The sequence below is a fragment of the Falco rusticolus genome, chromosome 7 (assembly GCF_015220075.1).
Source record: "Falco rusticolus isolate bFalRus1 chromosome 7, bFalRus1.pri, whole genome shotgun sequence".
Classification (NCBI taxonomy): Eukaryota; Metazoa; Chordata; class Aves; order Falconiformes; family Falconidae; genus Falco; species Falco rusticolus.
This window is the reverse complement of record NC_051193.1, coordinates 52,044,633-52,070,335: the sequence shown is the minus strand read 5'-3', so window position 1 is coordinate 52,070,335 and position 25,703 is coordinate 52,044,633. Positions and strand designations below refer to the sequence as shown.

Here is a 25,703-nt window from a genome sequence, read left to right as displayed (position 1 = left end):
TTTTTAGGAGAGAGATGAGCCACTGGAAAAAAAATAATCATATTTCTAATAGAAAGACAGACAAGACCCATAATTAGTGTTGCACTGGCAGGCATCCTCCATGGTTGGCTAATCACAGCTGAGTGTTAATAAGCGTAGTGTTTTTTTAAATACTGTGTAACATGTTAATTAAGATAATTCGGCTCCATGTGTCTCTTGAGTTACCAGATGGTGACTGCATTGGTGGAAGGCTGCAATTAGAGTCTTTTCTTTCTTGCTTTTTCTTCCCCTGCCCTGGAAAGAGAAAAAAAGAAAAAGAAAAAGAAAAACAGAAGGGGGGGGGGAGAAAAAAGCAGCTTTGGTGTATATGGGATGGCTGTGTGAGGGGTGCCAGTTACTGTACACAGTGTAAGTGCTTATGTCTAATTATATAAGTGCACAGCTATATGATTATATATACAAATCTATTTGCTTTGGTTTCTTCTCATTTACCCCCATTATGACATAAAGAAAAATAAGCCTCCTCTTCAGAGTATGCCCTTGCTAGGGAAACTGTAATTTCCCTATAAAGGCTCTAGTCCTGCTCAGTTTGCTCTTCTGTTACTAACTTCAGAGTAAGCATCATCTGGAGCCAGTAAAGACAGAGAGCTTATTTTTCAGTGGACTTTGTCCTCTGCTTAATACACAGAGCCCAAAAGAGGGTTATGTTTTGCAGTGTGTTTTTAGGGAGGCTTAAAATATTTTAGGGGCAGGGTCTGCAAGAAGTGTGTGCGCTCACAATGGAGGTCTTTTATTGGCTTCTGTCTCCTGTAAGTAAAATATAAAGAGGTTCTTTAGCCTCAGCTGTTGTGACTGGGCCCGGGCAGCAGCTGCCATCTCAGGTTTGTCCCTCTGGGAAATGACCCATCTGCTCATGTGCTAGAGAAATCCAGAGTGCTGAAAAGGAGAAGATTCAAAATCTGTTCTCCTGGTTTCACTCCCCATTTCCACCCCAGAAATGAGACCAGTGGAAAACCTGGACATCTGGTTGTCTGTCTTTTGTGGTGTGAATGCTGTCTCCCACTAGAAACACAGAGTTCTCAACTGTTTCCAGCTGGCAGAGGATAGGTTCAGTTTTGGGTCCCTTTTCAGATGTTGTGCCTGCAGCTACAGTGTTTGTATAGTTAAAATACACAGGTTAGCATGCTTGTGGGCAATAAGCAAAAATCCCCACTAACAGCTCTTACCTCCCTGAAAGGGGAGCAGGGCATGCTTCACCTCCACCAGGAAGGACCCACCTGTCCTCTAGGGACTAATCTTTCTAATGACTGCAGAAGACATTTCTGTTGGAATTTAATTATGTGGGCTAAAAAATGTCCCCCACAAATGTCCCCAAGATGCTGGATATTGGTAGATGGTAGAATCTCATATATGATTCCCAGAGCAGGTCGTTGCTGTGCTGCTCAGAGCCAGGCAGCCAAGAGAAACCCCAGTCGCGTTGTGCTCGGCACAGACCTGCTGTTACAAGCAGTGACATTTATCTGTGGAATACTTGATAAGCCATTTCCTAGCCTAGTATTAGTATTAACCCAAATGCTCGGACTGGGGAGAGCAGTGCAGAAGCAGAGGGTGCATAGTGGGAAACTGCTGTGCTGAAAGCTTTTGTATCCAGGTAAGCGTCGCTAGTTGGAAACCTGAAACTCAGAAATGGAGCTGGCACTCTGACCAGCTGGAGCATGCTTTTGCATCTCCCACTAAAGTGCATCCTCTTGTCATTGCTTTCTCAACAGGAAGGAAGGGGCGGGTGGGGAAGAGGCAGTACTGTCGATCAAAGCCTGTCTAGGTGCTTTTTCTCTGCAGACCAGCTGCCTAGGAAGTGGTTTATGCTTTGGTAAGAGATGCTATTTAGTTGACGTTAACTAGTCTAAAAAAAGGTGTGAAATGATAACCGACTTGCTTCTTACTAAAACTAAATTGCTGTTGAGGGGCTTCCAAAAGTGGCTTCTGCTGTTCATAGGCTGATTTGTGTGCACAGGGGAAGAGAGGAAAACCAAGGATGTTGCCTGTCTGGATTTCACCCTGAAAACAAAGCTGGCAGGTGTTCTCCCTGTCATCTCCCTCTCTGCAGAAGACTCCTGGAGCCAAACCTCAGTCCTGCCTCAGGCAGAAAGAAATGTTACATGTGATTCAAGTCCCTGGTTTAAGAGGAAAAAAATCCTGACCTAAAGAGGAGCCTTTGGAGTTTTTGTTCTGCAGTCACAGTGTCACAGCAGCCATGCTGGTCTTCTGCTGTTCCCCAAGAGAGTGATGCAGCAGAAGGCTTGGGTTAGAGGGGCCGATGGGTAGCTGTATGATCTTTGAATCAAACAGGGGTGTGGGTGTGTATATATAGATTTTTATTTTTTTTTCCTTCTCAAGGCAGCAAACTACCTTTAGTCCGGACTCTTTAGGGCATAGGTGGTAAAGTTCTCATGAGAAAAGCAGCTGACTTGGGCAGTGAATTTCCTGTCTGCTACTTGAGAAGGGTTTATAAAACAAGTGCTTGCTGTTGAAAATGGCGTGTATGCCAGTTATATTTTTGCCTTTAGTTTTGGTGCCTCTTTTCTAGTTTTTTCTTCCAGTAGGTATATAATGGGGTTTGAGTTCATCATATGCTAGGCAGGGATATGGCCTGCCCTAGCAAATGTTGGAGAGTTTAAGACAACCACTTCTTCAGGAGGAAAAGCTCTGTTTAAAAACAACAAAAAAATTACTTGCATGAAAACTTGGACAGTGTGTTCTGTTATGTGTAAGCTGAGGCACTGTAGTCTGTCTGCAGCACTGGGAGGCTGTGTGTTGCCTTTGTTGCTCAAGAAGCTGCTAAGTCAGCTTGGCAACTCTGGGTGGTTACCCTGCTGCTGTGGCTAAGGACAGTAGTGACACTATTATCTGGTTGGGTCACATTCATGCTTCTCTGAGTACCGGTGATAGAGGCTGGGAGTGTATTCAATAAATGGAAGAGATCTAAGAACTGGGCTAAGGGAGGAGTAAATAGTTTCCTTACTGGCTTACTAAACAACCAGGAGATTAGTGGAGAGATCAGGTACTGCCCTGCTGGCAAGAGCTGAAGCTCTGCGAAGAGACGTCTTCTCTCCTGTTGGCAAATACGGCCAGAGCTCTTGCTAGCAAATTTTTTCAGTTGTTTCCAAAGGCAAAACTAATGTTCGCTGTCACCCCTGAGTGGGATCCAGGGGCAGCACTCTGCTAGAATTGCCAGGCCCTCTAGAAGCCAAAGTGAGCGTTATTGCTGGTCTCTGACTTGGACTTGTAGCCTGCTGGCTGGCCGGCTATGTCAGGCTGTCATATGTTTATTGTGAAAAAGCATCGTGTAAAAAAGATGAAGCCCTGTGTATGAATTTTTACAAAAAAATAGCAACTGAACCCCCCCCCCCCCCCCAACTTATTGTTGTGAGACTGTTCAGGATGCTAACTTGGAGAGAAATGGTGAACATGCCTCTTTTGTTTTCAGCATGGTGTTAATTAAACCTGAACCTCCCATCTGAGATGCTGAAAATGTACAGTCTCTGCAGAAGGCTTCAGATGCAGCTGGTGTTTCAGACCACCCACTTAACTGTGGCAGGACCCAGGCTGAAGAGGGGAGTAGAGAGGGAGGATTAATCTCAAGGGTGACTTAAAGAGTTTGGGGCTTTTTGGGAGAAGTTAGTAATAGCTTTTGCAGTTCTCTCTGTTATACTGGAGTGATGCACGCACATGAATTATCCAAGTTGAAAACTGGAGGCCTCTGTAGCAGGGACAAGTAACTGGAGGATGGGGATATGTTGTTTTTATTTTTGGATGCTTTTCTGGATGTGCTGCTTCTATAGCTAGTGGCAAGTCCTGGCTGAGACAAAGACAGTGGTGTTTCGGAGAACCGGAGATTTGGGCAGGGAAGTCCTTGCCACTGTGGAATGCACTGGAGCACAACTTGAAAGAGAGTGAATAGGCAAAGACAGTGACTGTGACCAGGAGGGAATCTTCCTGTGTGACTGGGTATGAAAAAGAGACAAAAAGATACACTTTAAGGCAAGAAAACCTTTTTGGATTTTTTTTAAGCAGCTCCACAGAAATCCCACTGTAGGGGAGTCAAGGCTGCACAAGAAAGTTAGGAAGAGGTTTCATAGGGAACAGTATGAAGTAAATAGCATGGCCTCTAGTACTTCTGTACTTGTTCTGCTTCACAAAGATGTTTGCTCACCAGGCAGGACATGTTGGCGTGAGACATGACAGGTTTAACCAGACTAGTCAGGGGAACAAATGTTCATCTTGTTAGATTAGGAGGGTGGGTTTTGTTTGTAGAGTGTTTTTCCTCTGAGTCTTGAGAATACCGGTTAAATGGAGTAAACCTTGTAGATGAGGAAAGAGAAGTATTGAGCTTAGGATCTTCCATTTCCAGTCTTCACATCTCGCAAAAGCTGTGGTATGTCTGAAAGGCTGGGAGGCATTAATGTATCTCAACAGGGCATGCATTCAGGGGATCCAGTGGAGCAGGCGTTGTCTACCAAGATTGCTTCCAAAATGCTTCAATACTGACGTGAAAGCTTCCTCTAACACTGCTCTGAGACGGTCAAACGTACTAGAGCACTTGTGTAGTCAGCGGGGAATTTACCTCACTCAGTCCAGCTTCCTCTTGAACTTTTGGGATTTGGGCCTAACTCACATAAACAGCAACTTTAATTTGTCAAAACTGTTCCCATCCTAGCATCAGTGACCTTTGTGCCTTTGCTGTACAGAAGTGAAAGAAATGTTATTGGATGTTCAGTGCAAAACAACCCTTTGTTAAGCAATGTTACACGCATCTGCCCACCCATGTAAGGTGAGCAATGCAACGGCTTGTTCTCCCTCAGTTACAATCCTGCAGTTACGAACTCTAGCAGATGATGATTAGTAGTTTTTTGTGTTAAGGTTGGGTTTTTTTCCTTGTAAGAATACATTTAGTTAAGCAGGATTTCGTTTTCATCTCTGTGTGTTTTCATCTCTGTATGGCCAGGCTGCCCAGCAAAAGAGGTGAGTGACAGAAATACAGTTCAGGTGCTTGGTGCAGAAAAAAGGGGTCTAAGACCCCTGCTAGGATCCAGGAGCCTTACTAGCTGAAAAAAACCCTATGCAGTGCCAAGCAAACAAGACTGTAGAGGTGCCTTTTGACCACTTCTAGTGCGGTGGTGTGCTTGTGCAAAGAAGGTCAGTGCTGAGGGGCTTTTATAATTCTGTGGCCATTATCCAGTCAGATTGAAGTGTGTTTTAATCTTACATTCTATGTGTAAGTGGAGTGTATGCTACTTGATCCTTGCCACTACAGGCTCATCCTGCTTGGGAGGTGGGATCTGCTACTTATTTGTGGATTTCACTCCTGGGAGATCAAGGCTTAACTGTGCCCCTGTGGTTTATGTTCTGAGTATCTAAAACCCCTCACTTTTTTGTTAGCACACAAAATACCACGTACTTCCATCTGTGGTGTTACCTGTGACCATGGCTTCATTTTGTGTTGTTTTTTCATTGTTAGAAATGCTTTGTTTGTATATTTGTAGCTTTGGAGCTCAGGACCACAACTTGGCTTTAGCTCAGCCAGGACATGGAAGATCCATTTCGTCCTTTGGTGATTAGGCTAATTAACGTGGCCAACTGACACATCTTGCTGTCCCTAAAAGAAGCCATGTTCCAACCCCTCACAGCTGTCTTGTGAATTTGGTAGGAGAGAAAGTGAGTGGAGATTGCTACTACTAGCAGAGCCATGGGAAAGGGAGCTGGTAAAGGTACACGATGACACTGTGTTTGCAACAAAAAAGAGGTTCCTTAGTGTTGTGGTACTTATCATCAAGTTGGTAACAGCTATTCAGAGAAAATAAGAGTAGTTAACGCTCCTTGAAGGAGGACAGTATTTTCTCATGTGACCTAGACACAGAAAAATACGATGCTTACAAGTGATTTGATGGGAAACTGGGTGGAGGTGCATACTGGCTTAGTAATTTTTCATTTGTGTATAAAAAAAATCTATATACTAAATACCTAGTATTTTGGAATGGCATTTGCAGAAACTCCAGTGCATCACTCTTTCTGCCTGTCAGTTTGGAAATGAATGTTGCTTTACCTCTGAACGGACTTCAGTGATGTTCAAAATGTTTGGACTTCTCATCAGTTATCTCTTTCCTGTTTTCCAGCAGTGTATGCTGGCGGAGAACCAGCTCTCTTGGGAGATGTCATAAACTTCAGTACCTCTTAGAAACGGGGCCTTTGGGAGTAAAGCTCTGCTCCTTTTGTACACAGTGCTGCAATGTTCAAAACTACTGTTTGTGGGCATCCTCAAAGCCTGATGAATCAAGATGCTGGGAATAGCTTTGCAAGTCTAGGATGTTGGTAACCCCCTAGGAAGTTGATAACTTCTGTAACTTGGTGTTCTCTTTCTTCCCTTCCTGGTGTGAGCATTTGTTTTAAGATGTCTTGTAAACCCTGGGATACTTCCAAGAACATGTGTTGCAGGGAGAGAGTTGATTAAATTCCTGCACGTTTCTTTGTATTTCTGATATAACCCAGTGCCATTGTGAGTCTAGACTGATGCTATTGGGAAGGGTGTCAATTTGTTAAAATATGAGTACTTAGTGTCCCACAATTTTAAAGGAATTTTTGTAACCTTTTGGGAAGCTGCAGTGTATCCACGATGTCCCACATACCTTTGAACCTTGGAAGGAGTAAATCTGGGGTCATGGTTTTGCTGTGTCACTTGAAGTCTGCCCAGCTTTAATTGGTGCTAAAATATTGGAAAACTCTCCTCCGTGGTTTAGTTCATGTGCTGCAAGAAGCATCACTGTGCCAAAGTAATGTCCAAACGGCAACACTCCAGCGGGGGCCACACAGCAGCATGCAAACGCTGCTGAGGGTTAAACACAAGCAGCCTGCTTGGGAGGCATGAGGCTGGAAGGAGAGCTGGGTCAGGCGGCTCCCAGACCAGTATCGAACCATCACAACATAGCCATGCTCTGGAGAGCCAACAATGGTTCATGCAGGCAGCTGTTCCCATCCATCTGCACCTTCTGGCTACAAAGCGTAGCCAGGAGCAGCCGCTCTGGACATGGGTTGTGGCAGCAGTGAGCACCCAGCTTGTCTCACCCCTGGTGTGTCCGTGGTTTATTCTGTCCGAAGTGGTGGATGGGCCACTCTGCCTGGTTCTGTATAGCCATGGATGTGCCAGTGCTGCAAACTCGGGGTGTAAGCTTTGCTGTGGTTTGGTGGGATAGAGTTGTGCAGAATCAGACTCTACCTTTTCTTCTGTTGCTCCCTGTTTGGAGCACACATATGGAGGCAAGTGAATAAACCTGTTACAGAGCCTGTGAAAGCTGAGGGTACTGAAAACTCAGGGGCAGGTTGCTGCAGTGGAAAGCTGCGTTGTCTGTCCCAAGCTTTCTGGGTGCCTGTGTTAACGCTGGGCTGGGCCCTGGTTTGCAGAGCTGGTGAGCTCTCTGAGATGCCAGGGAAAGGGAGCTGGTCCAGCAGAGAGCAGAGGTGTTTGACTGTCTTGGTTTTTCAGGCACCATTATCTTACTATCAGTCCATCATCTTACTCATCCAACCCTCACTGGGGCCATCTCCAGCAATCTTTAAAGCCATCAGCACTGTCCAGTAGCCCTCTCCAAACCTACAGGTGCTGAGGTGCGCTGTTCCCCTGAGTCTGCCTTGCAAAGGACAGTTCAGGTGGTCTTCCAGGGGAGCTGGGTTTGCCCAGAGATGCTCAGTCAGATTAAGAGTGGAGGGTGTTGATGTTCAGGCTGCCTGATCCAGATCCTTTCTTGTCTTATCTATTTCCCTAGCACATAAACAGTGTTTTTCCATCACAGTGAAGATGACATTTTAAAATACTTGTAATACTCTTGGATGCTGTGATGACAAATGAGTGAAGGAGGTGGTGGTGGGAATGGGAAGGTGACTAACTCTGCAATCTCTTTCCTGTGTGAGGAAGGCAAGTCAGGGACAACTGACTGAACGTGCTTACCAGCTACTTCTCTCCTTTTGTGTGCCAAGTGGCCCGTGGAGGTGAGGAGGAAACCAATCTGCAGTTGCATAGCTGTGTACCTCCTTCTGAAGTTCTTGTGCAGAGTTGGCCAAGTCAGGGTTCTGTAGATGACTGATGCACTGGTATTTCCAAGCCTTTGAGAGCACTGCTGCAAGGTAAATGAGTGTTCATTTCTTGTTGGCTGGCTGAGTTTCGTACATAACTTGGAAACCTCATCAGTGTAGGTGGCACTTTATGATAGGAGGGGAGCCAAACAGTGAGCTGCTGCTTAGTCCAAAACAACTCCTAGCACAATGGCCGTGTGTGGGTATGGCTCAGGAGGAGGGACAGAGGGAATGAGCTCAGTTTGCTGCAATCAGCTAGCAGAAAGATGCTGTGCTTGGCTCCCAAGCAGTTCCAGGTACCTTCTCTGGCATAAAAAGGTGCAGGGAAGTTGTTCTCTCTGCTCCCAAGTTTCAGCAGCTGCTGTGGCGACAGTAGCTTTTCTTCACAGCTCTCAACCATTGCCCAGAGAGGTATGTGTTAAATTGCTGATGATATTTCTGGTGCTCAAATGGATTCTCGCAGTTTAACAAGAAACCCCTCTCCTGGGCTGCAGATGAAACAGAGCATTTGTCTCTGTGCCTGAACATGAAATGTGCCATGAATCTGTTGCTTCAGCTAATCCCGGCTGAGCCTAAGTGCTGGACAGGCTTAAAGTGAAAGTAAGTTTTAACCTCATAAGGTAAAGGGTTAAAACATCGGTTACAAAATGGGAAATTATTGCAGAAAGGAAAAATAAACACAGAAGAGGCAACAGTTAATAGTCATGAAGCACAGGACAGTGGCTTCTCTGAAGCTTATTTAAGAGTAAGCCTCCTCAAGAACAAAGTCGTCTTGAAAAGCTGCTGCTTAGACCCCTGTTAACCTTTTCTCTCAAGAAGTAAATTGAATTCCAGTTATAAAGCTGGCAGAACTCATACCAGAGGGTTTTTGGCTTCGCTCAGCACTTCATCTCAGGGTTTTCTGGCATTTACAAGGCACTACCTATGAAGCATTCACACACGTGATTAGGTTCAAGGGTCTCTTGCACTGAAGCAATGTAGCAAATTTTTCCACAGTGGAATGAATCTCTGAAGTTTGCTATTGCTGCTTAAATCTTGCCCAGAATTCAGCTGCTTGAACTTTGCCAGCTGTTTCTGGCCGTTTGTCCCACAGTAAGTGGGACACTTAGAGGCAGAATGTGGGGATGCGTGCTCCGAGGCTTAAGGTGGGCAGGCCTGGATCACCATGCTGTGGTGGAATACGGTGCGTGGGTTGACTGGTTTTCCATGCCCCAAAATAGCTCAAGAGGGATCTTTGGTGTATTTTCTTTTGTGAAGTTTTGGAAGCTGATGTGGATTTAAAAGGAAGAATCTGGATTTCTCGCTTTTTCAGCCAGGCAGATATGTGATGTCAGCAGGGTGTGTTCGGGCTGTTCTGCAGGGTCATGGTGACCTGCCGGAGGAGAGGAAATCTTAAGCAATACAAACACCCTGTTTCCAGTACAATTTCCTCATTTGTGGTTTGTTGGTTTTATTTGAATGGCTCTTTAAAATTTTAGAAGAAAATTTCTGGCATGTGCTGTGTCTATACCCATTAGTCGGGATAGGAGAGATACAAGGAGGAACGTAAAGTGCCTTCAGCACTCCAGACTTCACATACGTGAACACAGGCATTTTTAGAAATGTCTCAGTGATGTAACTAATTCCTTTTTAAAAATAAGCTAGAATATTTGGTCTTACTGCAGCAAAGCTCTATTCCCTGTACTGTTGGTGGATCTATGTAAATAGCTAAAATCAGCATGCTGTTACAGGCTTCCAGGATGCCCTATGGGGCAGCTCTGTACCTTGACATTTGTACCCATAGTACAGTGGGTGTTTGCATTCTTCATTTGTTTCGGTAGGAGGTCTTACACTTTTTCCATATCAGATTAATAGGAAAGCGTGATTGTTAGGTTCCCCCAGTCTCTAGCAAAACAGCTGTGGGGAAAAGATAGCACCAAGGATTTCCTGGGCTTCTCTCATGTGGAATCTCTTGTGTCACTGTTCAAAAATATCACCAGTTTGATGCCTGCCAACTGGATTGTACTACTGGGATAACGAGCAGTATTTAACAATCACGGAAGACATATCAGAGGTGAAACTGAGCAGTGTTCTCTGCTGTTGTGTAACAGGTCTTTCTTCTCTGTTTTAGTGGTTTCTTAATTTAGTGGGTGTTCGTAGGTGGAAGTCTGCCTATGTGCCGTATGTATTGTGCAATAGATGTCTTCCTTTGAGATATCCTCTATGATGCCTTCTTTTTTTTCCAGATTGTCCCCAGCCACCACAGCCTGAGAATGGAGGCTATAAATGCCACCCTAGCCCCTGCAACAACCCTCTGTCTTCAGGCAGTGTCATAGAGTATCTGTGCGTTGAAGGCTACATGCTGAAAGGAGATTATAAGTACTTGACCTGCAAGAATGGAGAGTGGAACCCAGCCATGGAAGTCAGCTGCAGGCTCAGCCCAGGTGAGTGCTCCCTGACTTCACTGGGATAGTCGAAACTGCCCTTGCATTGGCTTTTCAGATTAACCCTAAACACTGAGTCTGTGTGACACAGAGGAAGTCCATACAGCTGCCTCTCATTGCTCCAGTGATTTTATAAATGTGGCTCACAATCACTGCTCTTATTAAAAACATCACCTCTGTAACAGCCCATCAGATGCAAGCTTAGAGTCCCTAATGCAAGGAGGCAACCTATAAAGAGGAGTGTAAAGGGGGCAACTTGTTACTTATGTGGAGCCTCTAACTTTGACAGCTCTCGTCCCAGAAATGGGGGAAGCCTGAACTGAAGCATTTTCCACGTTGTCTGGTTTTGCTTCTGATAGGTTTGACAGTACACCTCCCTCAGTGGTGTACCCATCTGTGTGTGTGTAGAGCCAATCTTCCTCCATCAAAGCAGGAAGATAAAAAGGTTTGCAGGAAAATGTTCATCGTACAGCTCTTAGTTTGTCTACAGCTTTTCTGGTTTTGAGTGTGCAAACTGGATAAAGGGAGAACTCCCTCCCCTCTTCAAGTTTGACTTGTTGATAGAGTCTTACTGCTCAGTCATCCTGAGTCAGCAAGATGTAAATTCTGGAATTAAGTCTCATAATCCATGAAGCAAAAAGTGTAAGCTTAATCAGAAGGAAACAGAAAGACACCTTCTTCAAGCTCTTACAGAGCTCACTGCATACCTGTGGTCTCTAGAATATTCTGTCCTGTTCCAAAGACACTTAGTGTGTCTTTGTCACAGGCACTCCAGTAGCCTCTTCCTATGATATATAAGGAAGGGAACTGGGAGTTTACCTGCCAGCAACTACATCCTGAAGAGGCTTTTCAAATTCAGCATAAGCTTCCTTTCCACAGTGGTCCCCTTTTCCCTTGCTGCACCCAGGCTGGAGAGCAAAGCTGTGCTGTTGCAGCTAGTGTTCCCTGGGTGGCATTCCTGCATGTGGTGCTTGGTCTACATCAGAGCTGATTGTGTTGTGGTGAGCAGAAATCCCTGATTTCTTTAGCATCCTGAAGGATCAGTGGCCTTTTCAAACATGGGGCCTCAAAAGTCTGACCCGGTGAAAAAGCTATTGCTTTCACAGCACAGGCTTTGACACAACTGGTCAGGGTCAGAGACAGTTGAGGTTTAATTAGTGGGTCTCTTTCACAGGGCTAAAAGGAGGAGGAGGTGGTGGGAGACTGTAGGGAGAAAAGCAGTAAATCATAAAATGATTGGTAATGGGTAAGAATGCACCTACTCCATGTAGAGTAAATGAAATCTCTAACAGTTACCACATGTTTTGTGTAGCTCTGAGCCTGTCAGCCCCATAGCCTTTTGGCAGTTTATTGTATGAGTTAGCAAGCATCTTGTTGGATAGAGGTGATGAATGTGCTGAAGTGTACCCTCGGTAGTGAACAGTTTTACAGCATTGTGTACTGATGCTGACAGTGGAGCACCCCTATTTGTCTACCCTCTGCCCTGTCACCGTATTCAAAGTGCCCTGAGTAATGTTAAAAGTGGAAGTCCTTACTCAACCCTATTTGCCATAGGGAAAAATGTACCAGGGGTTGTTTTTTTCCCTGGGGAGAGGTCAAGCTACTTCTGAAAATTTTCAGAACAAGTTCAAAACAATTAAACCAATAGGTTTGACCCAAAGAGAAGATACAGGAAATGCAGAAGAGCTTTCCAGCATACATGCTTGTTTTCAATCATGCTAGATTTCAGGCTGTAGGTTTAAAAATAGTGGTTCTCCAGCTTTTTTTCTTCTGTTTTCATGCTCATCTTCCCTTGCCTTGCTACCTGCACGTGTCCTGCATCCCCCTGCAGTTTGATACCTGTGCTCCTGAAGAATGTGTTGAATGTAGCAAAAACAAATTGAGGAATTGCATACGTGGCAATGTCCTGAATGTGAAATGCAGGATAGTATTTGCCGACAGGTAGGTGAGGTTTTTCAGATCGCTACCAAAGACATAAATTAGGGACAGAGGCAACACACATACAGACAATGACTAGTGTAGCAGTCTAGGCATGATATACAGTGTTCAGCACTACCAGCTCCAAGTCATTCTGTCTGCACTCCCAATTTATTCCTGTCTTGCAAGGGACCTTTAAAAGCCAAATTGGTTCCTGTACAGTCACATGGCACAGCTGAGGAAGGGTAGGAAGGAGTAGTGTGAATAGGGCTCATGTACCCAACACTGAAAACTCAGTATCCTGAAGTAACATCTGCCTTCCTTCTCTGTTCCCTGGCATATGTTTGTGTGAGGGAGAAACTGAATGCTTGCTGCATCTTAAATATACCCAGCCAGGTGATTTCCGTCCCTTCCTTTGGGAGGCTGTTCCATTAACCAAGAAAACCCATTATTAGGAGATTTTCCTATTGTTGGGCCTAAAATGTCCTGCTTATTGTGCTAGACGGTTATTGGCCTTGCTGGTGCGATCAGGACATTTTTTGCTTTTCTTCAGCCAAGTCTCTATATAACATGACCCTTACTACCATCTATCAGTTCCCATGACCTGCTTGTACTGCTGCTCTGTTTGCCTTGTGTTTTTCCAAAGGACCCTTGTATGTGCATGTTTTATTTTAGGTTCCTTTTACAGCTGATAGAGAGGTGTCAGCCTGAGCTCTGAACTGTCCTCTGTAAGAGAGAGCTAGTGTACCTTGGGAAACTTGGGCTCCTCACATGTGCACCCAAGTGTAACTCCTGAGAGGTGGCACTGTGGATGTTTTTTTTTTCTTCCCTATGACAGCGATTTAAGGGAGTGGATCATTTCACCTTGTCTTCCTCTTGGTTTTGTAGAAAAGGACTCTCCTCCAACAATTGGAGTACCCACGCTGTCCATAGTAGCCTCCACAGCGAGCTCCGTCGCCCTGATTCTGCTCTTAGTTGTGCTGTTTGTTTTGCTGCAGCCAAAGCTGAAGTCATTCCATCATAGCAGGTGAGTATAGCTGGGGTTTGGAGGGGCTCAGAGGCATCCTGTTTATTTGCAGCAGAAACCCATTAAGGTACTTGGTTTAGGCTTTCATTTTGGAGCAAATTACCTCCTTGCTTCTCTACTCCTGTTTTAATCACCTTGGTAGCACCTCTGCCCCATGGTCCAGCAGTAGTCTGAAATGGTGGTCTGCGATACCCAGCTGCAGTCCCCATTTCTAACCTGCCATCTGATGAGCAGTTTCCTTGCTCCTTTCCTTGGCTTTAAATGTGAAAAGTTACAATTTCTACTAGTCTGGCTATAGATCAGTCTCCTGCCTCTTCTAGCCTGGGATAGCTAACAAAGTATGTGTCTGGGTATGTATATGCATCTCCCCCAGTCCATGAGATCCTATGGACATGAATTCAGGCCGTACTGTCGACGAGGTCAGCATGCAAATGCGCCATCCTTCCTTGCTGTGGGAGGAGAACCCTTGTGGCCTGAGTTTGTGGATGAGAGGAGGGACCCAGCCATAACACTGCTGCCGGCTAAGTCAACAAAGTCACTGTGGACTCGTTTCCAAACCAGCTGCTAGTACTCCTTAAATAAGAGCAGAGATGTGGCTGTTAAGCAGCAGCAAGATTGAGAGGTGGAGTCCTGGAGTCTGCCTCTTTCTGAACAAGTCCAAACCACTGGAAAAGAAAAATTCAATCTCAGGACTCGGACTGATGAGCCTGGGTGATTGACACTGTACCAATTTAAGAGCCATCTGCCCCACCCTGCCAGAGGTTATCCTACCAACTGCAAAGGTGGCAGAACAGGCAGCGCTGGGTGTTGCAGAATATAGCAGCATAACAAACTGAAATCAGTGGTGGTCAAAGCTTTTTTATCTGCTGACAGCAGAGGGCTCCGAGTCATGATCTTTGTCAGATTTAGCTATGGAGGCAGGTGAGGTGGGAAGCACTGTAACCTTTTCAGCTCTTGCTGCTAAATCCGTTGGGCACTGTGAATTACAGCCCCTGCTCATGTTTATGGCAATTCACAGTAGGGCTGCCAGGCTATGCTTGCTTGACCTTGTTAAACCACCATTTATGTTTGTCTGTTCTTCCCTAAATAAGTCAGTGGTGAGCATTAGAATTCTGCTGTGGGTAGTTATTGGAGTTCTCAGTAATAATATAAAAAAATGCAAATGCTTAACTTTGTTTCCTAACTTCTTTCTTTCTTTTTTCTTTTTTTTTTTTTTTTGAGGCGAGACCAAGGTGTGTCTGGAGATCAGGTCTCTATCATGGTGGATGGTGTCCAAGTGGCCTTGCCATCCTATGAAGAAGCGGTGTATGGCAGCACAGGGAACTGCATTCCACCCTCGGATTCCCGAGTGCAGATTGTGCTCTCGGAGGGAGCTGGGCAGAATGGAGCCAGAGAGGTGCAGCAGCAGGACCAAGGGGCTCATAATAGCCTTGCAAGAGAAGATGAGGCCCCTGGACATTCTGGACTGTGTGAAGCCAGTGGCTCTCAACGCTCTGAAACTGTTCTTGTGCATCAGGCTGCCACCTCCTCCTGGGTAGCTGGCATGGCTAGCAGTAGACCTGTACACAAAGAGGTCCAGGATTCAGAAAGCAGTGACATACAGAGCCTTTTATCACTCACTTCCTCCGAGGAGTACACAGATGGTACGTGACTTGGGCAAGGAGCGCTGAACCGAAACCCTTACAAGAGCAGGTTCTGCAGTTACCCAAGGGCATTCCTTGCCATTTTCATCCTAGGTGATGTCGGGCACTAGAGCAGGGGTCCTCGAACTTTTTAAGCAGGGGGCAGGCAGCCATCTGCGGCTGCTTGGTTCCCCCCCAACCCCCGGCGGGGGGTTCTGTAAATACCGGGGGCCGGATTGAGGACCCTGGGGGGCCGTATCTGGCCCGTGGGCCATAGTTTGAGGACCCCTGCACTAGAGGAACTTGTGAAGAGAGGCGTCCCACTCTGCATGGGATGTTTCAGAACTTAGATATGCAAGCAGTATTTAATACCTTCTGAAGTATGCGGCGTGCTCAGACTGGAAGCCTAGGGCAGTCTGGAAAGACTGTTGGGGTTCTGCTACTCGCTCTTGTGTTTAGCAAAGGATTTGCAGAGAAATGCCAGCCTCCAGCATTGTAGTGTAAATGTGGTAAAATAGCTGTGTTTATGGAAAATGAGCTGGTTAGAGTGGGAGGCTATGTTTGGAATACAAACCCTTTGTGATGTTTGGGTGGCTTCATTTTTAGACTGTTTTAGTAAGCGGCTTACTGCCACAGTGCGTACAGTGCTGCAGCCTTGGCATGCGAGAAGACTTAAAAGGGATGTGCTTGAACTTACTGTACAGGACAGAGGGACAAGTCTGTTAAACAGTCAGTGCATCTTGCCTTCTGCGCTTCTGTTCTGCCCTGAGGGAGTGGCTTTTCAATGCCAGAGCTGCTGTGAAGCTGCAGCTTAAGGTTACTTCTTCAGAAACTGCTGTGCCTCAGGCAGGAAGCGTCGTTGGCTTGTAGATAGCTGAGGGCAGAACTTCTTTCCGTAGTGTCAAGGCCTGCAGCCATAGTAATGCCACCCGGAACCCTGGCAGTAAGAACAGTTAAAAGGGATTTCTGCTTAAGGTTAGAAATGGCAACGCGTCCTTAGATGAGCATTAAACCTCAAGTGCATAAACAGCAGAAATCCAGAAGTGAAGCTTAACAAAAAAATGTCTGCAGTGTAGAAGCTGGAGGATGTTGCCTCTACACTGTGTCATTTTTATCACCGCCTGGAAACACGTCTCGCCTCTAGGGCTTGTTATACAGTAGCAGATATTGCCCCTTGCAGCAGGAGGCCACAAAGCTTGTGCTTATGGCTCAAAGATGAGGAAGGTGCAGCTACTGAAGGAGATTGAATTTCTTCAAGGTAGGTAAGGGCAAGTGTGATTCTTGTATTTCCAACCATCCCTGTCACAATAAGAAACATCTTGGGTATTTTAAGGAACTAAAAGATTGATGAGATCATGGGAAAGAGGGAAACTGTCATTCTTAAAGGAAGTCATTACCTTCCCCTAAAGAACATTGATGAGGCTTTACTGGGAATACTGTATCTTCTTGTGGGTTCTCCCAGTTCGAGAGATGTGGAGAAACTAGACAGGCTCTGTTGGAGGGCTGCCAAGACAGCCAGGGGCTTGTGGGGTCTGACTGAAGGAGCTGGGCTGCTTTATAATCTGGTGAAGGAGCAGCTAAGGGCCAAGCCAACAACTGACTACAGTTACCTTACAGGGAGTTGAAAAGGCTGTGGAGCCAAACTCTTCTCAGCCAGGTGGTACGACATGGGGCAATGGCTACAAGCTGTAACTTGACAGATTCACATTTGCTGTTAGAAAAATATTTTGCACTAGGAGGGTAGTGCAGGACCAGGCAGGCACCCAAGAGAGGTGATGGGAGTCTCTGTCCTTGGGAGATTTCAAGGCTGGAGCTAGTAGTAGTCCTGCTCATAGGAGCAGGTTGGAGTAGAGTCCTCCAGAGGTCCCTTCTGCTGTGGTGGTGTGACAGGAAGACCACTGCATTATTATGTTATGGAAGTGGGAACCTGCCTTGCTTTAAACAGTAGTTTTTCTGGTGTGCATTGAACTGCAGAAGTTTTGACTACTTTTTTTTTTTTTTTCCTCTCCCCACCATTCAGATATTCCCTTATTGAAGGAAGCATGAGGCTTGCTGTGTTTGTCTAGCCTTCTCCCTCTTGGATTTCTTCCTCCTCCCTTCCCCCTGCCTTCGGGACAGAAGCACTCTGTGCAGCCTTCCCCGTCCTCGCAAGCTGTGCCCTGGATACCTCCAAGCAGAGATGCCCTCAGCTGAAGATCCAAAGGATGTCGCCAGGTTGCCTCCTGGATGCACCAGTGGAGTTGGTGCAGCGCTGGCTTCCCCATTCCATCAGCATCAGGGGCTCAAGGAACAGAGTGGATTTGAGCTCTCCTCTCCTCTTCCCCAGCCAGATGTTTGACAGCAGTCTCTGAAGAGCTGCTCTTTTCTTGTGCCTTTCTCCTCCTCACGCCGCTTGTTGCAGCTTATCAGCCTCTCCAGCCCTTCAGCTGCCTGGAGAGCAGGGGCTGAAACCGCTTGCTCACTGGGTGCAGACACAATTTATATATGCGTATATATGTTATATAGGCTCTTCTTCCTGCATCCTTTTTGTGATAGGGCAGGACAAAATGCCTCGCTGGGGCTGAAGCTGGGCTTGTGAGGGATCCCAGTTAAGGAGCAGCTTGTGATGTCTAGAAGCGCCTGAAATGAGATGGGCTGTGTGACAACTTAGCTGTGCAGGAGCAGTTCATTGAGAATTGCTAGAGCGCTGAAGGCTGACGAGTCCAATGTGTAGGAATGCTCTCTGCCCCCCTCTCAAAAAACATCTCTGCGGAGGTCCGTTCCTGAAAAACACTTTAGTCTCCTTCCTTCTTTATCTGTGCAGCCCACTTGATTACGCTGTGTTTCTAGAAGCTGGGACTGGGACTGTAGTGCCAGTAACACAACCCTTTCAGCTTTGGCGTGGTGCCACAGCAGCTCCTGGTGTTAGATTGTAGAAGGGTCTTAGAGAATGGCCAGTGGTTAGCACGGTCCAGAAAGCACGAGGGATGTGGCTTTCAGGTAACCAGCCCTGTGTTAACTATGAGTTAGCACCGTTCATTGAGGGCGTCGGGACTGGAACCAAATCTGTGGCCCTGCTCTTTGGATAAGCTGTGTGCCTCCAAACTTTTTTGGTTAAGGTGGTTCTGTGCTAAAGCTTAGGTTCCTTTAGTCAGATCTTCAGGCAGAGGTAACCCTTCTGAGATGTAATCTGGAGGTGGTTCACATGTTTGAAAAAGTCAAGAGAAAAAATGCCTGTAGGTAGTGAATGCCTAGTGCCATTGGTGCAATCCTGAATTACTTTTGCAGCCACACTAGGTACCTTGGTACTTGTGTCCTGGGTAACTACCATCTTGAAGGCTCGTGTGTCTTCCTAGCTCCATACAGCAAGAGTCTGCTGGTTTGTCCTAATGGGCTTCAGTGGGCTCACAGAGAAGGGCTTCTTCCTTGTGGCTGGGGTAAGCAGCGTTTATGAAGCCTCTACTAAATACAGCGCAGTTGCCTCTTGCTGTGAGAGAAGGTTGACTACGTTGACAACAGTGCCAGAGAACACAATAGCTTATTCTTGAGCCTAAGTTTTGAAGATTGTTTCAAGTTCTGGTAGCAGTGAAAATAAAATTAAAAAAAATATGTATACCTCTGCCCCCCCGGTTATTAACAACAGACCAGAATATCCTGGTTGCTGTTAACAGGACTCCGTTTTTGCAGAAAGCCACATTTGTCTGGGGTAGGTGATCCGATCACAAAAGCGTTGTGGTGGCTGTAACGTTTCTTCATTGGGGAGGTCTGGACACTGTTCCATGGGATTGGTTTCAGCAAGAAGAGTTGGCTTCTTAGATGCAATGTACCTTGTCGTAACTGTCTTGAAGTAACAAGGGAAGTGTTTGCCCTGTGAGAAGCTGCTAAATTTTTATTTGAGTTGAAGGAGCAAAATGTCATGGCCTTACACATCACGTGGTAATGTACAGGTAAATAAGGATGCTGTCTTTGCTGCTTTGCTTTTGGTTTATGATCCTCACCATCCTCATCCTTGTTGCTCCAGGAACAAACATACCATCATTGCACTTGATAAAAGTGACACAACACCATTACGTATAAAATTCCTGTGGCTTAGCTCCAGTTCCTGGAAATGGGGATTAGCCATAGTATCCAGCCATGTCCCAACTGCTCGTGTTCCTGATTATCTGTTTAATCCCCGAACACCTGGGGCAGCACGTGCCTGTGGATGGAAGAATCCTATTTTCCCTATCCTTGTTCTAGAGGGATGTTATTAATTTAAAGATACAGTATTTTAAACTTCCTTCCCTGTTGCTCATGTTACCTTGCATTAACGCAAGGATTTGATAAATCCCATTTGGGTGGCTTGGGTATTTTTAGTTTGGCTTGGATGGTGAAAACCCCACATCATTTTACAGTGGGCTGCGGTGTCCCAGCTTCAAGTGCTGTAGAGGGCAAATGTTGTTTACACATAGGCTATTGGGATTGTAGAAAATAAGCATGGGAACATTTGTATTTAGTTTTTAATTCCTACCTTGGAAACAATCTAAGCTTGAGTGAATTGTCTCGTTCACTGGGTTATCAGGTCAGATGGAGGGATCGAGCGAGTGTAGTGGTAAGGGAGCGTGGAGGGAAGAATACGTGACTTCTTCCTCGCTACCTAACCACTTGGAGCAGGAGGAGTTGCTCGCTCTTTGTGCATTTAAGGTCCCATCTATTCAGACTGACCCTCAGCAACCAAGGTGCAGAAGTTGGGTACATGTTGTCTTCCTGCAAGGGACAGTGCTTTAACTCAGTGTTAGCACCAGGTTGGTGGGAGAATCCCGCAACAAAGCTGGAAGCTGATCCAAAGGCCTGACCTTGCCCTGGACAAGTGCCTGCTTTGCCAGCAGAAAGCATGTACTGTGTGGCCCTGCCTCCTCTTTCTGCTGTTGTAAAGTAAGCAGCTGCCAGTTTGTGAGAGAAAATTCAATTTGGGTTGGGAAGAGAAGGAAGCAAGCTGCACAGAAGAGGGAGTGCTTTAATTTTGTTTCATTTACAAAATTGCGGGAAATGGCTTTACTAAGGAGGAGGGGAAATGCAGAGGTGGAGGGAAACATGCAAGCATGGATCTTGTGGTCAGGAATAAACAGACAGCTTCTGTTGGTTTACTGAGGGAAACCAGCAGCTCCCAGGCCAGTCTCTGCTGTGCTGGCTGGTAGCCCCAGCTGATACTTCCAGCACTCGCAGAAGAGCCCGTCTCCTGCAGCGGTGCTTGTAGGAACAGGCCTCAAGGACCTGTGCAAACCAGAACATGGAAAACAGTTTGGGGGCATCACATTCCCCTTGCCAGTGTCCTCAGCTTTAGAGTTTATTTTCATATAAAATGAGGTAGAATGGCTGGGGAGGAACCTGAGAGATGTCTGCTTGACAGGGTTTGTTTTTTTTTTTATGGGGGAGGGGAAGCAAGGCCTCATTATCAAGTGATTTTTGCTCATTCATGTTGTAATTCTGCTGAGGCTGAAGGATCTGGAAGTATTTTGGACAGATATTTAGGAAAAACTAAATTGCACAGTCCCGTCTTTACTTCTGGGAGCAAGGGCTGAGGCTTAAAGATCCCTCAGCCCTGAGCTCCGCTCTATCTCAGGAGCGTTCATTACCTCTGAGCAAAGAATGTGTCCTCTTTGACTGTTGCCATAGGTGGATGCAGCCTGCATCTCAGTGTGGTGGATGGGGAGCACAGGGGCTCAGCCTTGCAAGGTGTAACACAGTAAATTACTTTTTTTTTTTTCTTTTGGTGTTTTTTTTCTGATGGAGCCACAGCTTCCTTAACTTTTTTTCCCCCACCTGTGTCTGGCAAAAGAATTTGAAGGGAGGCATTTTTTTCTTATTTGAAGTTCCAGACATAATCATCTCATGCTCTGTCATACATGCTGGATCCTGTGACATTCAAGAACATTAAAATGGTTTAATCACATTGGAAAAATAAAAATAGCATTTATTTTAAAGGTTTCTGTTATTTTTGGAGTCTGATAGGTTAAAAAAAGGGCATTTCAGAAATTCAGAATATTATGTGCAATAGAAAAACCTACTTGCTCCCTTTCAGTTGCATGGATTTTTTAGAAAAAGAAATAAAATGCAACGTACTGCAGTGTTTACAGCCCCGGCATTGCAGAACTGGACCAGCCTGAGAGAACCAGAAAGTGAAGGTGACGGTTAACCCACAGGGAAGCAGGACAGTCTCCTGTCAGGGTCTGCATCGTGAAGCTCAGCTCAGCTCAAACCAGGAGCCAGCTGGGATTGTGTCGGAGCCCCCTGCCACCTTGAAGGGGGTCGGCAGCATTGGTGAGAGATGGTTCTGTGTGTTTTGGCTTTAAATAGCTTGTATCTCCCCATCATTAACTGCAGAAGAAGTAAAAAATTAAGTTGGGAGGAGACATGTGCTGCAGCATGAGAGCCTGTGGAGTTGCCGAGATTGAGTTTGGGAAAGAGAAAAGCTTAATGGATTTTTATCCTTTTTCTTAACCACCAAGGTACTTGCTGTGTAGAAGAGTGCTTACTCAGCAAGCATGCTGCTTGTTCACCTTCTTGGACATCTCCCCTGAGGTTTCTCCTTGGCCTCTTTCAGCTCTGGTGTGGTGAATCATTTAACGCATCTGGAGCCTTTATGTGGCCTTTCAGCAGATGGAGAAGTCAGGCATGTTAGGAAGAAATCTGTTCCACGTGTTTTGGGAGGAAACATCCTAAGATGCTCCTGGAGGTGGATGATGGGTCAGTGCTGAGGAGTGGGGCTAAGAGAGTAACAGGCTCAGCCACTGGAAGTAATCTGGGATGGTTAAGTCATTTGCAGCACAGAAAAGGGAACACAAGGAAGGGGGGTAAAGAAGAGAAGTGACTGAAAACAGAGGTATGCTGCAGGCTAATGAGCTAATGCATTCATGACTGGGTTGTAAGGAAGCTTGTGCTTTGTTTAGATGATTTAGCTGACACCAGCAGGCTCGCTATATAAAAAAAAAAAAATCAGCGTACAACTGGTTGGAGACAGATTTCCTTGCTGACCTTTTTGGAACATATTTGCAAAACCTGGTTTTACTGTTCTGATAGCAGTTGTTTAAAAAGAGAAAAAAAATGCCTTATTACTCTATCCACATAACTAATTAAACCAATTTCACTTTGTTTTCTGTATATAAATGCAATAAATCCCATCCATTTTGCACATCCTCACCCCATCCTCACCCTTCAGTCCTTACCAGGAAACTGCAGATTGAACTTGGTTTTTGTGCAAACATTTGTTTGCAGAAGAACTTCATTAGAAAGCATTTATTCTCTATGGTATGCTTCAAAAGTGCAGATGTTTCCTAGAACAGGCTTCGTTCTAAGGCATATTTTTATACAAGAAATAAGCCTTTTTCCAATCCTTCATCCTCTCCTCCTGCCCTTCCACGTCAGGGCAGAGCACACCACTTCCCATGCTTCTCTTCAGGACCCTGCATTCAGCACTGCTTCCAAACTCGACCCTCTGCAGATGACGTACAGGTGGGTATACGTACCCAGCAGAATGGGTTCTACTGATGCTCAGCATATGCTTTCCATATGCTGTGCTTTTGCTTCTGTCCTCGAGTGAGCAAGGACAGAGGCAACTGAGTGGTGCTGGAAAATGTTATAGTACAGATTCTCAAATTTGCTTCCTTCGAAAAGAAAGTGAAGCTGTCTGTGAAGCAGATGTCCTATGATGCGGTGGGTAGAGGCTGCTGGTAGTTGCTGATGCAAATGCAAGGGGAGCTTGATTGCCTTTGTACATTAATCTTCTTTCCTGTATGTGTGTTCTTTTTATCTGAATTGCACCACTATGGAATTATTTGCAGAATGGTACTCCATATATATGTGGGATTTAAAGACAAAACCATAATTGATGCTGTGCAGGATGTCACTCAGTTTTATTTTGCTTTATTTTATATATATTTTCTGGTATCCTGTACATTGCAGTGGGTGTGAAGATAGTATTTTAATATTTGTACAAAGTTTAATTTAATTGTTCTATGTATATAACTGCATTTCTAAATTAAAAAAAAAATTCTTTTGAAGTGAAACTATAACCTCTTGTGTATTTTTCGTAACTGCTTGGACCTTGTGGACTGGAAATCTAGCAGTTCGTTACTGAATATGTTGCAGTAATGCAGCGACTTCCACGTGAAGATCAGGATGAAGCTAAAGCTAGGGATGCTGCAGTGGCTTGGGGAAGGAAGTACAGATGTGGTACGGCCTTAGAAGGATCATCTGTTTCAAAAAACACCCTCCACTCTGAAGCAAAGGCCACCCTTGGTGTGCCTGCATGTGACTCCGTGAGCAGTTGGGCCAGGTTGGTTCAAGGGCTGTTCTGGAAGGGCTGTGATCACTCGAGTGCCACCTGGACCTGTTGTCCTGTCTTGGCTGACATTTCTGGTAGTTGTCTGTAGCAGATGCTCTCCAGCCTGCCGGAGAAGTCTGATCTAGTGTGCAGACTTGCTGCATGAGGCTGGGCAAGGTATTTGCCTTTACTTTTGGTAGCACCATGTGCGTGCGTGGCAATTTACTCGTGTGGAAAGACCCCCACAAGTGCTCTGCCCCTTCCTCTGCTCTCCCAGAGAAGTCACAGTCTGCGTGGTCCGAGTTACTTGGGAGCCAGCAGCGATGATCAGTCAGCGACGGAGAGGAAGGGTATGGGCTGGGAGGAGGACGCCGTAGTTACTTGGTGCTCCCGTGGCAGTGGTAGGAAGCGTACTCACTGCGTCTGTGTGGAAGGAAAAGACCAGCAATAAAAGCAAGAGGGGGTGAATGTGTCAGGAAACATGAGCTGGGTGAAAGCCATGGCGGGGGCCTCCAGGAGGGAATAAGGTTGGGTCTGGATTTGATGTAAGGAGAGAGGATGCATTTTGGGGAGTGTTTGTAGTAGCTGCTGCGTGGTTTTCTTAGTCCCCTGCTTGCGGTGCTTGGAACCTGCATCGACAACTACGGCACCGAGAGCTGGTAGCTGCTGCGGTGCCTCCATCCGTTGGTGGGGCCCCTGGGAACAGTAAGTCAGGGGAGACTGGCCAAGTTGTTAACAGTGGGAAAGGGGAGAAACGTTGAAAAAGATGATGCACAGCATGAGAGGATTTCAGAGAGAAAGAAGGGGTGAGTATAATAAATGACTAATTAATCTTGGAAACTAGATAAAGAGAACAGTGTATATATAGGAAGAGGATGTTATTTTTAGAGGGGAGATAGCATTTGTTAGTGAAATACTAATCCAAAGTGGGTAGCAGGACAGCATGGGAGACACTGGAGAGGTCTTTCAAGTACCCGGGGGTAGGCAGTGCAGGTCTGAGCGCAGAGGTGAGGCTGGGTGCAGGCTCTGCACCTCCCTCGTCCGGGGAGTCGCGCTGCGCCAGGAGGTGGCACAGGCAGAAACTGCAGAGGAACAGACGTGCAGCACTTTTCGATTGCCGTTTGCTTTGCTTTGAAGACCTAAGGTAACATTGCCCTTTGAGGCAAGTGTGCTGTTGAGGATTCCTTTCTTTTTAAGGATATCTGTCAGTAGTTTAATAGGAAAAGGAAGGAGAGAAGAGATCCTTTTGGCCAGCTTGTTCAAAGCAAAGTCCTTAAAGATGTTATATATATATTTTGTATAATCACATATATGACTTTATCCTCTGGAGGAACAGGCGGATTAAAGAGAAGGGGTGACATCTACCTTCTTCCCATTTCCATTTGTTCCTTAAATTATTCCCACTCAGCAAGCTGATCTTACAGTGTGAAACTGGAGCTCTGTGGCCTGTGCCCGCCCTCCTGTAGCGGGCAGTTGGCATGTGGGAGTCAGTGGCCTCCAGGAATTGCTTTTAAATTATTACTGGTTTTTATTGGGCTGTGGTCTTCTGCTACAGCAGTTCTAGCAGCCAGGAATGTGCCCTTCATGTTGTTCTGCAACTCTTATCCATTAGACACATTGGAAATCATTTGTCACCTCCAGTTTGTGCCTGCAATGAGAAATGACGGTGAGAGCCAAGCTCGAGAGAAGCCAGCCTGAGGTGGGTGGTCTGGGAAATCCTCCTTAACAACTAACAAATGAGCCCTCGGCTGCAGGGCGGAAAGGCCCAGGGGCACCTAGGAACACCTCTGCTTCCAGAAAAGCAGCCTCACCACAAAGATGTTGACCCTGCCACACAGCCACTTCGAGAAGCTTGCTCAGGGAAGGGGCTAGATGGGCTCCGGTCCTTGCCAGGCGTCCTGCCAACTGGCACGCTCTACTGCCCGGCTCCCAGACAGGATGTTCTGTATGTGTGGATTTTCCAGGAACACAAAGCCATGGACACACCAGCCCCATTACAACCACGTGCTTTAACTCTTTAACAGCACCAAGTGCATCTGGAGCCTTTCCCTGCCACCCCTGCCCGCTGCGTGCCCCAGCGCCGCTGTTGGGAAGCTTTGCCGGTGGGGTTGTGTTAACAAATCAATCTGTGAGGTACCGTAGCTTTGCCCCTGCTGGAAACCTCCCCTGCACTAACCTACCCCAGGCTCTGCTCTGTCTTTAAGGGTGCCGTGAAGCGCAGATTCCCCGCTCCTGAAAGCAGAATGCCGGCAGGCCGTGTGTCACCAAGGCCCCTGCTCTGCAAAGCAGGTGTTTGCATGCTGCTCCTCGCCTGCCCGGGCCGTGCAGAG

General features: G+C 46.1%; 1 protein-coding gene across 8 annotated transcripts in view; it reads left to right on the top strand.

The window, feature by feature from the left end:
* The window catches only part of SUSD6 (sushi domain containing 6), a 100,515-nt gene extending 78,425 nt beyond the window's left edge, over positions 1–22,090 (top strand). For all 8 annotated transcript variants that reach the window (XM_037395105.1, XM_037395097.1, XM_037395100.1 and 5 more), the window contains 4 exons: positions 10,329–10,526; positions 13,332–13,470; positions 14,692–15,113; positions 17,113–22,090. In XM_037395105.1, the coding sequence (XP_037251002.1) occupies positions 10,329–10,526; positions 13,332–13,470; positions 14,692–15,113; positions 17,113–17,138 (785 nt within the window). In that variant the 3' untranslated portion in view covers positions 17,139–22,090. The remainder of the gene's footprint in view (positions 1–10,328; positions 10,527–13,331; positions 13,471–14,691; positions 15,114–17,112) is intronic.
* Positions 22,091–25,703: the final 3,613 nt, after the last annotated feature.